Raw genomic sequence first — 17,612 nt, forward strand, 5'->3', positions numbered from 1 at the left:
AGGCTTTTTTTTATGAAATTGAATTAATTAATTTTATCTTTTTAATTTAATAAAAATACTTTTTTAATTCAAATTTATATAAATATTTTAATTACTTTCAATCCTAATTAATTAAGCCATACTCCTACCTCCTTCCCTTCCCCTTAAATTTTTTGTTGAATGTTTCCAATATATAAGTTTAATATAAAGTTAATCAACAGTAATTAAGTAATTAGAGTGTATTTTATTTAATTGAAATTTGTATTAAAGACAAAATTATTATTTTTATTAAATTAGTAATATCTATATAATACTAAACAATTTACTTCAAGGAAAGTAATAATTTAGAAAATTTGTATTAGATAGATTTATAAATTGTTTTTTTATTAGAATAATAATAAATTAATTATTAAAAAATTTAGCTTTATTTCATAATATAGATCACACATATCAATTTCAATTTTCAATTAGAATATTTAAGTTTTACTAAGAAATATGTTTTGCAATTTTATTTATAATTGATAATTAATTATTTTCAAAGATTTAAACCACTTTCTTTGTATTAATAACTATTTTATCAGCTATAGCAATTCTTTTAAATACTATCTAAATAATTATCAAAGAAAATAAATTCTTTGATATTAAGTAGAAGTTTAGGGTTTAAGAAGATTACTGCATTAGTTGCATAATAAATATAAAATAATATATCCTATTTTAGAGTAATTTTACTAAAATTAAGGTTATCTCACTTTAAGATTGAAAGAAACAGATAGAATTTCTAGAATCTTTCATAGAAATAGGCATTTATATTTTCATAATAATAACAATAGTTTAGTATTATGAAAAATTTACTATAAAATAGAAGCTAAAAGTAAACCATATAAGTTAAAGAAAAGGAAGGAAAGCCCAAAATATTTTTAAGTGAATGTAATTCAATAAATATAGAAAAGACAATTTAGTCAAAGATTAATAAAACTTATAGTAATGGCATTCATAACAAGTATTAATGTTAAAATTAATAAATATATGAATCATTCTTTTAGCAAAATGAATTTTAGGGAGATTAATAAGAAAATGCAATAATTTAGAGCGAAGAGATAAAAAATAGTCAAAATGTTTAATTACAATTTTCAGACAACAATATTTAAACCTATACACATTAAGAATAAAATTATTTTTAAAAAAAATAATATATCAATACACATTAACAAGAAAATATTAAATCAGAAATATTTGGCAATTTATAAAGCTTTTATGAAGAAAATAAAAATATACATACTTTGCAAATAAAATATCAAAATTCTTTAGATAAATATATTAATTTATATGATAAAGAACAAACGAATTAAGATTTGACTATTAAAAGAAGAGATTTAACTAAAAAACTAACATAAAAAACAATTTAAAGCTAAAATAGCTTTAATCCTAGTTATCATGATATATAATAATAATCTGTAAAATATTCAGGAGATTATTAGGAATAACCATCAAATATGTTAATTACTAACTAGTATACGAATTTTATGAATAACCAATCATAAAATTAATAACTTTAGATTGAATAAAAATTAAAATAAAAAGGTTATCGCTAGGGTTAACTTATAGCAAAAGGTAGTTTTGGAAAAGTTTATGATGGAAAAATAATTGCATAAGATGAGAATCAAGAAAAAGAATGTGTCTTTAAAGTATTATTTTATTAAAACGACAAGTAGTTATAGGATATAGAGTAAGAAGTTTAAATTATGAAAAAATTTGAGAAAAATATTAATTTTTTATAGATTATTGACGATTTCAAAATAGATGAAGGTATATTTGTTATTGTTATCGAAAAATGCAAATATACTCTTCAACAATAATTAAAAGATTTATAATAAGGTGGATTCAAATTTTTATTGCTTCTTTAAATTATATTTAACCTTCTTGATGGATTGATTTTACTCAAAGCACATAAGATTCTTCATTGTGATATTAAGCCTACAAATATCTTAGTCAAACAGGAAGGGATTCATGTTTATTGTGATTTTGGTATATCTGTAACAATAAATGAATCTGAAAATGGAGTTGATTTTAAAGGATATACTGAATATTATGCGCCTAAAGAATAACTAAAAAATGATAAATAAAAGGCTGGGAATTGGACAGACATATTTTCTCTAGGAAGGACATTTCAAGAAGTACTTAAAGTATACTAATAGATAAATGGGTAGGAGATAAAAGAATTTAATGAATTCGTTAATTAGATGACTGAAGATGATATAAATAAAAGACCTGATTGCTTAAAGATTCATGAAATGTTTTTTAAATATGTTTTAAATTTAAAAGAAAATTTTATAGATAAATTCGAATTTTATAAGCTGTACACAAACAAAATATAACAATTGTTGCTTTTATTTGCTTATGATGAAAATATAGATAGATAATTCTACTCTGATGTTTAAATTTATTACAATAAACTGTTACTTACCTTTTACCAAAATATTCATGACACAAATTAGCCTTACGATCAACCAGAACTAGCAACCTTATTGTACAACCTTGGAAATTGTTATTTTAAATAAAGAAAGCGCAAAGAAGCATTATAATACTTTGAATAGTCACTTGAAATAAGGGAAAGGCTATTTAAATATGATCACATTGATACAGCTAACACTTTATTCAAAATAAGTTATTGCTAATTTGTAAATAATGAGATTAAATTAGCTTACGATTTTTCATATAGAGCTTTGATCATGAGATTAAAACTCTTTAAAAACAGTAATCACCCTGACATCGCTGATTCTCTTAATGATTTAGGATTGCGCTGTTAAAATTTAGGGGATAATAAAAAAGCGATGGATCTTATTTAAAAAGCTATAGATATGTTAGAAGCAATCAACCAAAATAATAATGAAAAATTAGCAATTTATTACAACAGTCTTGCAGTTATTTAACAAAATAATGGAGAATATCTAAAAGCAAAAATTAATCTTGAAAAAGCTAATGAAGTTCTAGAAAAATTTGAAAAAAAAAATATTCCTTATTAGTCACTCATAATTTAAAACATTGGCAACTTAAATAATTTTTTAGGAGATTACTAGAAAGCTGAAAAATATTTATTAAAATCTCTTAATCTAAGAAAAGAAATATTTAAAGAAGACCATTAAGATATTGCTACAAATATGAATTACATTGGTGATAGCTACTTAGGTTTAGGAGATTACTAAAAAGCTTTAGAATTCTATTTAAAATCTCTAAGGATAAGATAGAAAATATTAAATAAAAACCATAACTCAATTGCAACTTCTCTTAACAGTGTTGGAAACTGTTATCTGAAGTTAAAAAACTACAAATAAGCATAGAAAAATTTATTTTAGTCTCTAAATATGAGATAAAATTGTAAAGAAATAAACCCTCTTCACATTGCAATTTCTCTCAATTAAATTGGAGAGTTTTACTATGAACTTAAAGATTATAAAATTGCACTAGAATATTATCAAGAATCTCTTGCTATTGCTAAAAGAGCACTCAGATAAAATCATCCTCACTTTGCAAAGTATTTTTATAATTTAGCCCTTTGCTACTAATAGCTAGGATATGATTTTAAATCTTAGCTTTACTTTCTATTTTCTTATGAAATAAAAAATTAAGCTAATTAATTCATATTAGAAAAAGAATTAAAAATGTCTCCTTATTTATAATTCTATTTGAAATTCTTGCAGTACACAAAAAAATACAAAAAAAAATTTGAAATAAATTGAAATTTTCTAATTAAACAAAAATATTTATTTATTACATTAACTTTATTAACTAATTAAAAATAGCTTATTTATCAACAATATATATATATATCTAAAGAGTCTCATAAAACTTTAATTTTATTCAAAATATATTTTTGGTATGATATAAAGGATATTGAGAATGTGAACTCATTTTAAGAAAATCCAATTTGATCAAATTTACACGTATTTCTTTAAATTTTTATAAAAAAATATTAAAATTATTTTTATGGAATTAGTATTATATATATCTTTTAAATACTAAACAAATTTTACTTCAAAGTAAGAATTTAGAAAACTTTTGTTAGATTTATAAATCTTAATTCTATTTGAATATTAATAGTGCAATTATAAAAAAATATAGCTTTCATTCAATTGTTTTGTTTTAATTCATAAATATATATAAATCAATCTTTAATTAGAATATTTAAGTTTAGATTTACTAAAGAATTAGATTAGATAATTATAATGAATCATTTATTATTTTTATTATAATATATAAATTGATTTCTTTCAATTAATAGCTATTTTTTATCAATTATAGCAACTTTTTAAAATATTATCTAAATAACTAAATAATTATAAAAGAAATAAGTCCTTTGATATTTAGTAGAAGTTTAGGGTTTAAGAAGATAATAGTATTAGTTACATAATAAATATAAAATAGCGTATAAAATTTTAGAGTTCTTTTTCTAAATTTAAGGTTATCTCACTTTAAGATTTAAAGAAGCAGATAAAAAATTTAGAATCTTTCATAAAAGCCAACATTTTTATTTTCATAATAATAACTTTATCTTGCTTTATGAACAATTTACTAGTAAATAGAAGCTAAAAGTAAGCTATATAATCAAAAGAAAAGGAAGGAAAGTCCAAAATATTTTAAAGGTAATGTAATTCAATAAATCTAGAGAAGACAATTTAGTCAAAGGCTAATCAAACTTAAATTAGTGACATTCATAATGAGTTTTAATGTGAAAATTAACAAATAGATACATCATTCTTTTAGCAAAATGAATTTTAGGGAGATTAATAAGAAAATGCAATAATTTAGAGCGAAGTAACTAAAAAAAGTCAAAATATTTAATTACAATTTTCAGATGACAATAAAACCTAAACACATTAAGAATAGAATTATTATTAAACAAAATAATATATCAACATATAATAACCATGTAATTTTATTTAAACATAAGTATTTGACAATTTATAAAGCTTTTATGAAGGAAATGAAAGTATACATACTTTTTTAGAAGATAATAATTATCTAAATAAGTTTAATAATTTAGGTGATGAATAATAAACTAATTAAGATTTGACAATTAAAAAAAGAGATTTAGTTAAAAAACTACTATAAAAAACGATTTAAAGTTAAAATAGCTTTAATTCTAATTATCATGATATATAATAATAATCTGTAAAATATTCAGGAGATTATTTGGAATAACCATCAAATATTTTAATTACTAACTAGTATACAAATTTTATGAATAACTAATCATAAAATTAATAAATTGATATTGAATAAAAATTAAAATATAAAGGCTATCGCATAGGTTAATTTATAGCAAAAGGTACTTTTGGATAAGTTTATGATGGAAAAATAATTGCATAAAATGAGAAGCAAGAAAAAGAATGTGTCTTTAAAGTATTAATTCATTAAAACGATAAGTAGTCATAGGATATAGAGTAAGAAGTTTAAATTATGAAAAAATTTGAAAAAAATATTAATTTTTTATAGATTATCGATCATTTGAAAATAGATATAGGTATAGATGTTATTGTTATAGAAAAATGCAAGTACACTCTTCAGCAATAATTAAAAGATTTATAATAAGGTGGATTCACATTTTTATTGCTTCTTTAAATTATATTTAACCTTCTTGATGGATTGATTTTACTCAAAGCACATAAGATTCTTCACAGTGATATTAAGCCTGCAAATATCTTAGTCAAACAGGAAGGGATTCATGTTTATGCTGATTTTGGTATATCTGTAGCAATAAATGAATCTGAAAATGAAGTCAAAATAAAAGGATATACTAAAAACTATGCACCTAAGGAATTAATATTAAATAATAACTAAAAGGCTGGGAATTGGTCAGACACATTTTCTCTAGGCAAAACATTTCAAGAAGTACTTCAAGTATACTAATAGATAAATGGGTAGGAGATAAAAGAATTTAATGAATTCGTTAATTAGATGACTGAAGATGATATAAATAAAAGACCAGATTGCTTAAAGATTCATGAAATGTTTTTTAGCTATGTTTTAAATTTAAAAGAAAATTTTAAAGATAAATACGAATTTTATAAGCTGTACACAAACAAAATATAACAATTGTTACTTTTATTTGCTTTTGATGAAAATAAAGATAGATAGTTCTACTCTGATGTTTAGATATATTACAATAAACTGTTACTTACCTTTTACTTAAATATGGATGACACAAATTAGCCTTGCAATCGACCAGGACTAGCAACCTTATATTATAACCTTGGAAATTGTTATTTTGAATAAAGAAAACCCAAAGAAGCATTAAAATATTTTTAATTTTCTCTTAAAATAAGGAAAAAAATATTTAAATATGATCATATTGATATTGCTAACACTTTAGTAAAAATAGCTAAATGCTAATTTGCAAATAATAACAATCAAAAAGCTTTAAATTTTTCATAAAGAGCTTTGATTATGAGATAAAAACTTTTTAAAAATAGCAATCACCCTTACATCGCTGATTCTCTTAATGATTTAGGGTTGCGCTATTAAAATTTAGGGGACAATAAAAAAGCGAGAGATAATATTTAAAAATCTGTAAATATGTCAGAATCAATCCATCAAAGTGATAATGAAAATACAGCAATTTATCTCAACAGTCTTGCAATTATTTAATAAAATAATGGAGAATATCAAATAGCAAAAAATAATCTTGAAAGAGCTAATGAAATGCTAGTAAAATTGGGGAAAAAAAAACTTCCTTTTTTCTCACTCATAATTTAAAACATTGGAAACTTATATAATTTTTTAGGAGATTACTAGAAAGCCGAAAAATATTTATCAGATTCTCTTGATCTAAGAAAATAAATATTTAAAGAAGACCATTAAGATATTGCTACAAATATGAATTACATTGGTGATAGCTACTTAGGTTTAGGAGATTACTAAAAAGCTTTAGAATTCTATTTGAAATCTCTAAGGATAAGATAGAAATTATTTAATGAAAACCATAACTCTATTGCAACTTCTCTTAATAGTGTTGGAAACTGTTATCTGAAGTTAAAAAACTACAAATAAGCATAGAAAAATTTATTTTAGTCTCTAAATATGAGATAAAATTGTAAAGAAATAAACCCTCTTCATATTGCAATTTCTCTCAATTAAATTGGAGAGTTTTACTATGAACTCAAAGATTATAAAATTGCATTAGAATATTATCAAGAATCTCTTGCTGTTGCTAAAAAAGCACTCAGATAAAATCATCCTCACTTTGCAAAGTATTTTTATAATTTAGCCCTTTGCTATTAATAGCTAGGATAGGATTTTAAATCTAATTCATATTATAAAAAGAATTATAAACATCTCCTTATTTATAATTCTATTTGAAATTCTTGCAGTACACAAAAGAATACAAAAGAAAATTTGAAATAAATTGAAATGTTAAATTTAACAAAAATATTAATTTACATTTACTTTATTAACTTAATAGCTAATTTATCAACAACATATCTAAAAACCCTAAAACTTACTTTGATTTAATTAAAATCATAATTTTTTGTATATTTAATTTAGTTTATAAATATATCTTATTATATTCTTAACTATCAAGTTTATAATTTAAGTAAATACTTTGTTAGTTTTTAAGAAATAATTATTATCATATTAATTTAAAATAATACACTATCAGATGTACTAATAATCAATTATGATTTAAGTATATTAACATATATTAATAATAATTCTTTTACTTCAAGAGAAAAAAAATTTTTTTATCATATTTTATAATCAAGAAGGTAGTCATTCCTTTGAATTTATAGAGAGGTCTTATTCTACTTAATGTTTATTTATATTATATAATATATTGATAAACATATATAAAAGTAATAAAATTCAAATTATTTACAATTAATTTTATATTAAAAATTTTTAGATTGAATTTATTAGCAAATTAAAAATTTGAAAGAAAAACCTAGATAATATTTCAAAAAAAAAAAAGAAAAGGTTGAAAAATAAAATTTTTTAATTAATTATTAATTTGCTTTTTTATGATCAAAATTAAAATTTTATTCTAAGTTACTAAAATTTTTTAAAATATTTTTTTTTAACAAGCTTTGATTGCTTAATCTTTAAAATAAAAATTTGTAATAAGCAACAAAAAATAAATTAATAAACCAGGAAATTTACTCATTTTAAGAAAATAATAGTATTTAAATATTAAATAGAATAAATGTAAATTGATTTATAATAGCGTTATAGTAACTTAGAAAAGGTATGTAATAAATTAATCACTTATTATCAATTAAGAATATAAAATTTATAAAAAAAAGTTACTTTCTTCAGATTTAACTTGCTCTAATTCTCTTTAATTAGTTTTGAGGTAAAATAAACCATTAATTTTAATTTCTTTAACAACAAATTTTTTTTCCTTATTAATTACATATATTATTTTTTGATAATTAATTTTTATTTATTATAATTAGAAAAAGTGATATTTCTGAAAATTAAGTAAAACATATAGCCTAAAAAATCTCAAAATTAGTAGATATCAGAAGCTTGAAGATAGATTTATCGTAAAAATGAAAATATATTTATTATGAAATAAATTTTCTATTTTATTTTTTATCCTTATCAAAAGATATTATCAAAACTTATTATTTTTTTTTATTATTTTTAAACTAATATTTAATGAAAATAAAACTACTCTTAATAATAAGTTATTAACAAACCAAATTATCAAATAATTTATATGTCTTAAAATTTAAATTAAATATTTATTTTAATAGTGAAAATATTCTTTTAGAGGAAGCAACTAAAAGTCTATCTAAAGCAATAGGATAATGCATAAACCTATAAGAACTAGAACTTATCTTTTTGTATCAATATAACTTACTTTTTATTTATTTTAAGTTTTCTTTTTATTTTATTGATAACAATTGTTTTTACTAATTAATTTTCTTTAAAAATTAATTATTTAAAGCTCAAGCGGAATTGGATAAGAAGGATTAAAAAGCATAGGATTAAATTTAAGTAATTGTTCAAAGTTAATTAGCTTAAAACTTGATTTAATGTAAAAATTATTTATTTATATTTATCTATTGATGAAAAACAAATTTGACAAGATTATTTTAAAAATATTTTTTTTTGTTGTTTAATATTAAAATTCTAAATATATTTATTTTATTATTAAAAAGAAAAAATTCAATTTATGATTAAGGAGTGATAGAGTTGGTAAATGGTCTAAGAAGCTGTTAAAGTTTAACTAATCTATCTATAGATCTATAGTATATCATAAATTATTTGTTTTACTTCCTTCATATCAATCAATATTAATTATTATCAAAAATTTTTAATCAATTTTTATTTTTGGCTATTTAGTGAAAGTAAAGAATTAAAATTCATAAATTAGAGTATATTTTAAATATTTATTAAAAGTATGAATCATGTTAGCAGTTTAGGTCTTTTAGAAATTTTAAAATTTTTAGGTTCTCATAAGAAAATTGAAATATTTACTTTAAATTTACAGTAAAACTAACTAATATTTCTTATTTTTTTTGATTATCTTAATTTTCCTTCTTTTACTTTTTAAATATTTTTTTGATTTTTAAATTAATTTATTTATATACTTTAATAACTTTAAAAATTTAACTAATTATGATACAAAGTTATAATAACTTAGGAGATGAAGAAAAAGCTAATTAATTTGTTTAAACTGGTGAATCAATGTGCTGTTCAAACCTTAAAACAATGAATCTTTATTTAAGGTAAATATTAATCTTTTCATTATAATTAACTTGTTTTTTTCTAAAATTATGTCAAAAATATAAACAAAGAAAACTTCAATTTTAAAAGTGAATTTTGAGATATATTTAAACAAAGATATTTTAAATTTAAAAATACGTTCAAAAGAACTTAAAAAATTTATTTATTTATATATTTTTTTAAAGGAACTATACTTTATTAAATATTTATTTCATTTATTATAGTCGAAGCTATTTTGGAATAATTGCCATAGCTTATATAGCTTCATTTATAGGAAGCTAAATAAATTTAACGAATCTTCATTTTGAAATAATGTAAACTATTATTGATTTTCAATTTTCAATTTCATTTCAAAATAATATTACTAACAGAGGTAGCAAAATATTAGATTAACACAAACTTATTCTTGCTAAAAGTTTAAAAAATTGCTAAAAACTAGTATATCTCTATTTGGATCTATCGCCGTAAATATTTGTTTATTTATTTAAATTATAATCTTTTTATTTTCTTGCTGATGATAACTAAATTGATATAAATTACATAACTAAAGTTTTCAATAAATAAAAAACATATATTAAAATAAATACAAAAATAACAATTCAAAAATCATATAAATTAGATCTTGGTACTCACATTAATCTTTTGAAGGGGAAAAATTATTCAAATTAGTTAATAAAATGAAGAGATTGGTTTAGAAAAAAGTAGTTTTTTGAATCAGAATATTAAAATATTAGTAAATTAATTATAAATTTACAATAAACTAATTACAAGCAAATATTTATTTAAATAAAACATATGTATTCTATATATACTGTAAATCAACATTATAACAATTTGCTTTTTTAAAAATATTTTGTCATTCGTAATAAAAGAAAATTTCCTCCAATTTACTTTTTTCAGGGGGAATTTTCTTCTCAATAAGAAATCTTATGCTAAATAAATTATTTAAATAACCTTTTAAATGTTTCTTCTTTATTTAACTTTATTTAAAAAACAAGGTTTTTAAGTGTTTATTGAGATCAAATTTATCTTTTTTTAATTGAAAATAAAAACTTATTATGAAAAAAACATTGTTAAATGTATAAAAAAATGCTATCATAATTATGAACAAACAACAAGATATTTTAATTTATAAAATAAATTTATTGTTTTTAATATTTTAGGATTAATCAAATTATTTTTATTATTATTAGGATTATCACTTAGTCCTATTTTTAAAGTATTAATTTTCTTACCATTTTATTTAAGCTAGTTGAATAGCAATGAGATAAATTTGTTAGGTGTGCAAATTTAAAACTCAATTAGCTACTGTTTATTTCTAAGAACAAAAAAATCAATATTTTCTATTAATTCTTTTTAAATTGTTTAACATTAAGGTCTATCAATGTTGTATGAAATTTTTGTTAAATTTGGTAAATCTTTAGTTAAATTATTCATAATTCTAATATTTTTGTAGAAAATACAAGTATTATTAATTATTTCTCCTATTTCTTTAGAAAGAATTTCATCATAGTATCTTAAGATGATTGTGAAATATAAATCTTTTCTGCCCATTTAATTTTAAGAAGAGCACTTACAATCCTAATCTTATTTAGAAAACCAATTTACTATTACTTTAGTAGACATTTATAAAATTTTAATGGAATTAACTGAGTCGAAAATGATTTATTTTATATATTCTATTTTTTAATTGCTAAAGCCACTAGCATATAAATGGAAGAAATTATCAATTAAAAGTTGTTTGAGATATTCTTATTATTATTCATTGCTTTCTTTTTAATAAATTTAAGAGATAGATTGATTTACTTTTTCAAATAAATTAATACTCATTTGTGACCAAAATTCAATATTTTTATTTTCCTTTAAAAATTATACCACATCATTCATCTAAAACACATTCAATGAACTTGATATGCAATATCTATTCAGATTTTTTTCTGAAAAAGTAAAAGTAAAACTCTTCATTTTATCATTCATTTATTTTAGTTTTACAGCAAAATCAAAGAATTAATTTAATTCATGCAATATTTTTTAACAATTTAATTATTCATTTTTCTAAAAATAATCAAAATAGCATTCAATTAACTAAACTAATTTGTTGGAATTAATTTAATTTTTAGTTAAAGTATTCCCGTTTTCAAATTAATCTAATTGAAAGAGTCTGAAAAGGATTGAACTTTTATTTAAATATTCAAGTATAATTTGTTAATATAATTAACATAAAGTCTAAATCTATGAATGATTTTCAACTTAATTACATTTAGGCAAATCTTTTACTATAATTGAAGCTCTTTCAGTAAGCTTTAAGTTTTCAGGGAGAATATTCATTTGAATTAAATGCTTAGAATAATTTAACAATTACTAAATTACTTTTAAATAAAATTCTATCTTAGCTTGTTCTTACAAAAAGTCAGTATATTATTAAACATATTAATTTTCATTTGGATTAACTATTAAACTATGTAAAGCAATATTTTCGTCATCAATATTATATATATTCTCCTCTAATTCTTTTATTATGTAAAATCCTTATTAATTATTCACTAAAATATAGCTTTTGATCACTGATTCCATTTAAAAGCTTCTCAGCATATTTTTAAAAAAATTAATTTCTTCATATTTTTTTTGTGCTTCTTCTTTACTTTGGAAACTTTCGATAATCAATTAGTATTTTTAAGGGCCTTCAATTACACTAAAAGCGAAATAACTCTGATCTTCCATGAAAATAGTTGGCTTGAAAATTACTATTTGCTATTTATCTTAGACAATTTATTTTAATATTTCTTTATGAAGTTCATAGATAATTGGTTTATATTTTTTAATCTGATTTAGTAAATCTTCTTATTTTATTTCAAAATCGAATTCTGATTATGTAAAAAGCTTAGGCCAATCCATTTTTAGATTATTATTATTATTTCTTTGGTAAACAACATAACTTTCATTGATTAGATCAGAACCAATAATGTTAATTTTAATATTAAAATATTAATTAACTTATTTTTAGAACACAAAGCAATATAATTATTATTCAAGTGAAATTTGCACTTAATTTATCAAAATTACTGGATTGAATATTCTTTTGTGGTATTCAAAGATTTTGAATAGATAATCTCTCAACTCATCATTTTAGCTTTTTATTTTAGCTTATTGTTTATTCTATTTCTTATTCTAAAATAGTTATAAAGCTATCTAATCTGTAGAATAATCAAAGAATTCATACTCGATGACATATAATAACTCTTAATCCTCCAAAAAGTAGGAATTCAAAATTTATAATACTAAATCTGTTCTAAATAAACTTCTACTTAACGTAATAATATTTATTAATTTTTTAATTCCAAAATTATTTATTTTTTCAGTAAAAACCTCAATTTTTTTTTAGATTTTTTCATTTTTATCAAAAGCAGTCATACCTACGCAATTCATAAAATTTTAGTTAGATCTAAAACTTAATAAATTACCAGAATATGGTTTTAGCAGTCTTTAATAAATAGATTCTTCAAATATTTCTAAATGAGGTCTATTTTTTTGAAGTAATCCTAAAATTTTAGAAATTTCTGATTATTTCAATTATTAACAATTCGATTTTATCATTTTTTGTTGATCTTAATTTATTATATAATTTAATGATTTGCTTTTGACTTTCTGAATTTAAATTAAGCACAGTTGCTGAACCTAAATTAAAAATATACATGGCTACAATTTAACTTAATTCTTTTGTCTTTTCTTCTTATTATTTATAGAATAAAATATTAGAATTTATTAAAAATAAATCAATAAAAATCTTTTATAATAACTTATATAGAAAAAATATTAGTTAATTGATTAACTAAAATTTTGTTTGTTGTAGACAACTCAAAATCTAAATAAAATTTTTATATCTAATTAAATTTATGACTAAATTATTCCTATTGAATTCTTATAAAGAAGTACCGTGTGTGCTCTTGAATAAGGATTATAGTATAAATAATAGATTTAAAAATTTCAATCTTTAAGGTTTTAAAATTTTGGCAAAATATTATTTTAAATTAACTCATTGGAAAATGAAGAGTATGGTTGAAGGGATGGATGACATATAATTGAATAAATTTATAGCAAAAAAATCTTTTATTATTTATTACATCAAAAAATTAAAACTTAATTTATATTGATTTCTGATGAAATTTAACACAATTTCCCTTTCAAAAATTAAAAATGTTGAGTGTATGTCTGTCTGTCTACATTAAACTATTTAATAAAATTCTATATTAAAATGATTGCTTTTTTATGTGATCAAAGTATTTGAATCGTTTATTTTTATTTGACTAACTGACTCACTAATTTATTGGAATATCTAAGATTTATTTTGCTTAGATATTTTTATTTGGCTTATTGACTATATTAGTTGGCTATTCATTTATTTATTAAGATTGATTTTATAATTTGTAAGAATTCAAATGTATTTATTTAAAGCTAAATTTAAAATAAAGATTTTTGTTGTCTACATCAAATTTAATAATTAATTAATTAATTAATAAATAATAAATTCTGAATATTTATTTTTTGTCTACATCAATTATTTATTTTAAAAATTTATTACTTATTTTTCAATAAATTTTATTTACCAATTCAATTTTGATTTGTTTTTTCTAGATTAATAGATTTTTTAAACAAATAAAATAATTTATTCATATTAATTAATATATTTCTTAAATTTATGATAAAATATAAGCAACAACAATAAACATTAAATATTATAAAAATAAATAAGATACCATGATTAAATCAATAAAAATTACAAAAGGATAATTTTTTAATATAAAAGAAATTCAGTTGTTAGTTAGTTGTCTCCTACAAGAAGAATTTAATTAATTTTATATATAAGATTTTTGTTTTTTTTATTTCAAATCAATTCTGATATTTATTTCTATATAAACTAAAATATAAAAAAATTAATTTAGGCAAAAATCCTTTAAGATCGATGGATTTGGCGATAATTTAATATTGAAATGTAGTAATTGACACTTTAAAATTTATAATCAAATTAATGAAAAAAAAATAATAAAATTAAAAGTATAAATAAAAATGATAGAAATTGGCGGCTCAAGATATTTAACATAGATTTAAATTTTTAAAATCTTTGGATTGCTTTAAAAGAATAGACCTCATTTAGAAATATTTAAAGATGATATATATTAAAGGCTATTCGAATTTAGTATTAACAACAATTCAAATAATGTAAAGAGCTTAAGTATAAGTGCTTTTGATAGAAATGAAAATATTTAAAAAAAAATAGAGGTCTTTACTGAAAAATCAAATAATCATTGCTTAAAAAAGCTAATAAACATTATTAAATTATCCAAAAATTTATTTAGATCAGATTTTGTTTTATAAATTTTGAATTCCTACTTTTTGGATGATGAATAATTATTTTATGCCATAGAATACGAGTTTTTTGATTATTCAACTGATTAGATAAACCAAATATCTTAATAAAATACTCCCACAATAAACTAAAATATTTAATTGAGGGATTATCTATATAAAATATTTGAGAATCACGTACAAATTATCAATCCAACCATGTAGACAAGTCATGTATAATATTGGTTTGAAAAATAGGCTTACAGTTTTGTCTTCTAAAAACAACCAAATTAACATTTTAAAGTAAAAATAAACATAATTGGTTTTGATTTACTTGATGAAAATTACTTTGTGAGCTCAAAGATAAATAAAAATCAAATTATGGATTGGCCAATATATTTTTAAAAATAAGAACTTGACTTTGAAATAAAACAAGAAAATTTACTCAACGAAATTAAAAAATATAAACCAATTATCTATGAATAGCATAAAGAAATATTTTAGTAAATTATCTAAGAAAAAAAGCAAATAACAATATTTAAACCAACTATTTTCATGGAAGATTAGAGTTATTTTGCTTTTATCGTAAGCGAGGGTGATGAGAAATATCAATTAGTTGTTGAATACTATCAAAATGAATAAGAAGCTTAATTAAACTATGAAAAAATTAACTAATAAATAAATTTGTTGAGCAATTTTTAAATCGAATCAGCCATCAAGAAACTTATTTTAATTCATAATAAATAAGGAATTTACATAGTAAAATATTTAAATGATTAAATTTATAATTTTGATTATTAAGATTTTCAATTACTCAGTGAATTTATTCACAAACCAATTTTGACCTAAGATGATTAGTTTGAAGTTAACTTTCAATAAGAGCAAAATAAAGTTGAATTTTATTTAAAATTAATTAAGAAATTACTAAATTATTCCAAAGATCTAATTGAAATTGGAATTCACCCAACAAATGTAAAGCTAACTGAAACTACCTCAATTATAGTTAAGGATGCTTACGAGTCTTCTAAGTTTAATAATAACCCTTAATCATATTAAATAATGAGTGAGCTCTATTCATAATTAATCATTGAATACTTACATAAAAGTAAAATTTGTTAAATGTACTTTTAAAAAGACAAATTTTAATTACCGAAATTTAGATAAAAATAAAATTAATCTAACAACTTAACTAAATTAATTGAAACTTATTATTAGAATTTGAAAAATAATGAAACAGAAAATAGTTAATAAATATTAAATAAATTAAACTAGTTCTTTGATTTAGCACTGAAGATAAAACAAATGAATGGTAAATTGAAAAATTTAACATTTACTTTATCAGAAAAGAACATAGGTAATTATTGCCTATAAAATTCTTTTAATTTGTTTAAAATTATGGATGTGATATAATTTTTGAAAGAAAACTAAAACATTGAATTTTGTTAACAAACTATCTTAAATTTAATGGAAAAAATGTTTTGTTCTATTTAACCAGTTTTTTAATCACAGGGAAATGAAATTTCTGAGATGGTAAGACAACTTTTATTTGATAAATTTTTCCATCTAAATGAAAATGGCTTGAGTATTTAAAAAATAGAGTGTATTAAATAAATAGTTTTTGAATAAACAAAAGACATCAACTTATAATATTTAAACCAACTGGAAAACGTAAGTCAGTCTTCCAGAATTTGTTTAGATTGTGCTGATAACCTTTAAAGTTGGATAGGGAGAAAAGATTAGCTTGTTTAAATAATTGAAAGATACTATGATGAAATTCTTTCAAAAGAAATAGGAGAAGTATTCAATAATAATGCATGTATTTGCTATAAAAATGTTAAAATTCAAAATTATTTGACTAGAATTTTACCAAACTTAAAGAAAATCGAATATTGCATCACCAAAAATTACACATGTTAAACAATTTAAAAAGAGTTAATTTAATAAGTTGATTTTTTCGATCTTAAAAATAAGAAATAAGTGGTTGAAATTTAAATTTACATGCATGAAAAGTAGGTTTCAATGCTATTCAACTAGCTTAAAAATAATGGTTAAAATATAAATACATTAAGACTAGGATTTTGCAAAGATTTATATGATTTCTAAAATCCACCTAAACAATATTTATTTTATAAATTAAAATATCTTGTAACTTATTAATAATTATGATTTATTACATTCTTTTTATCTTGTTTTAACTCCTAAAATAAATAAATAAATAAATTAGGGATAACCGAATATTCTGTCAAATATATAATTTTATTTATCTGGTATTTGGTATTTTTTTCAATAAAAATTTTATAACATTTCATAATTTGGTCAAATAATTAACATTTTTACAAACTCCGCTGATTAAATATATCCAATCAGCGGAATTTTAAAACCAGGAACAGCTATATATTTAAATTTATAATTTTATTTATGTTATCAAAATATTTGATAAATTAATATTAAATAACTAATTTATTGATGTAAATAAGATTTATTTTCCTTAAACATTTTTATTTGGATTATTAGTTATTTTAGCTATTCATTCATCTATTTATTCATATTGACTAAATTTT

At 20.0% G+C, this 17,612-nt stretch overlaps 5 protein-coding genes across 5 annotated transcripts; 4 read left to right on the plus strand and 1 right to left on the minus strand. All coding sequences in view use genetic code 6, as the record gives it.

Moving 5' to 3' along the window:
- Nucleotides 1-818: 818 nt before the first annotated feature.
- On the plus strand, nt 819-3,716 carry TTHERM_00361630 (tetratricopeptide repeat protein; the record flags this gene model as incomplete). The annotated part of the gene is made up of 1 exon (XM_001007373.2): nt 819-3,716. One exon carries the CDS (start codon nt 819-821, stop codon nt 3,714-3,716), a length of 2,898 nt encoding a protein of 965 aa, XP_001007373.2.
- Nucleotides 3,717-4,831: 1,115 nt separating this feature from the next.
- On the plus strand, nt 4,832-7,335 carry TTHERM_000361639 (tetratricopeptide repeat protein; the record flags this gene model as incomplete). The annotated part of the gene is made up of 2 exons (XM_012795457.1): nt 4,832-4,906; nt 5,008-7,335. The coding sequence occupies 2 exons, from the start codon at nt 4,832-4,834 to the stop codon at nt 7,333-7,335; spliced, it is 2,403 nt and encodes an 800-aa protein (XP_012650911.1).
- Nucleotides 7,336-8,176: 841 nt separating this feature from the next.
- Nucleotides 8,177-10,421, plus strand: TTHERM_00361640 (kinase domain protein; the record flags this gene model as incomplete). Its single annotated transcript, XM_001007374.2, has 11 exons — nt 8,177-8,218; nt 8,277-8,326; nt 8,430-8,519; nt 8,733-8,822; nt 8,927-9,016; nt 9,141-9,230; nt 9,382-9,471; nt 9,612-9,710; nt 9,933-10,022; nt 10,080-10,172; nt 10,328-10,421. The coding sequence occupies 11 exons, from the start codon at nt 8,177-8,179 to the stop codon at nt 10,419-10,421; spliced, it is 918 nt and encodes a 305-aa protein (XP_001007374.2).
- Nucleotides 10,422-10,803: 382 nt separating this feature from the next.
- TTHERM_00361650 (hypothetical protein) lies at nt 10,804-13,302 on the minus strand (the record flags this gene model as incomplete). The annotated part of the gene is made up of 4 exons (XM_001007375.1): nt 10,804-10,916; nt 10,944-11,645; nt 11,967-12,992; nt 13,170-13,302. The coding sequence occupies 4 exons, from the start codon at nt 13,300-13,302 to the stop codon at nt 10,804-10,806; spliced, it is 1,974 nt and encodes a 657-aa protein (XP_001007375.1).
- A 1,470-nt stretch (nt 13,303-14,772) lies between these two features.
- TTHERM_00361660 (hypothetical protein) lies at nt 14,773-17,217 on the plus strand (the record flags this gene model as incomplete). The annotated part of the gene is made up of 2 exons (XM_001007376.1): nt 14,773-16,156; nt 16,337-17,217. 2 exons carry the CDS (start codon nt 14,773-14,775, stop codon nt 17,215-17,217), a joined length of 2,265 nt encoding a protein of 754 aa, XP_001007376.1.
- Nucleotides 17,218-17,612: the final 395 nt, after the last annotated feature.

The sequence above is a fragment of the Tetrahymena thermophila genome (genome assembly GCF_000189635.1).
Source record: "Tetrahymena thermophila SB210 genomic scaffold scf_8254813, whole genome shotgun sequence".
In the NCBI taxonomy this organism is placed as follows: Eukaryota; Ciliophora; class Oligohymenophorea; order Hymenostomatida; family Tetrahymenidae; genus Tetrahymena; species Tetrahymena thermophila.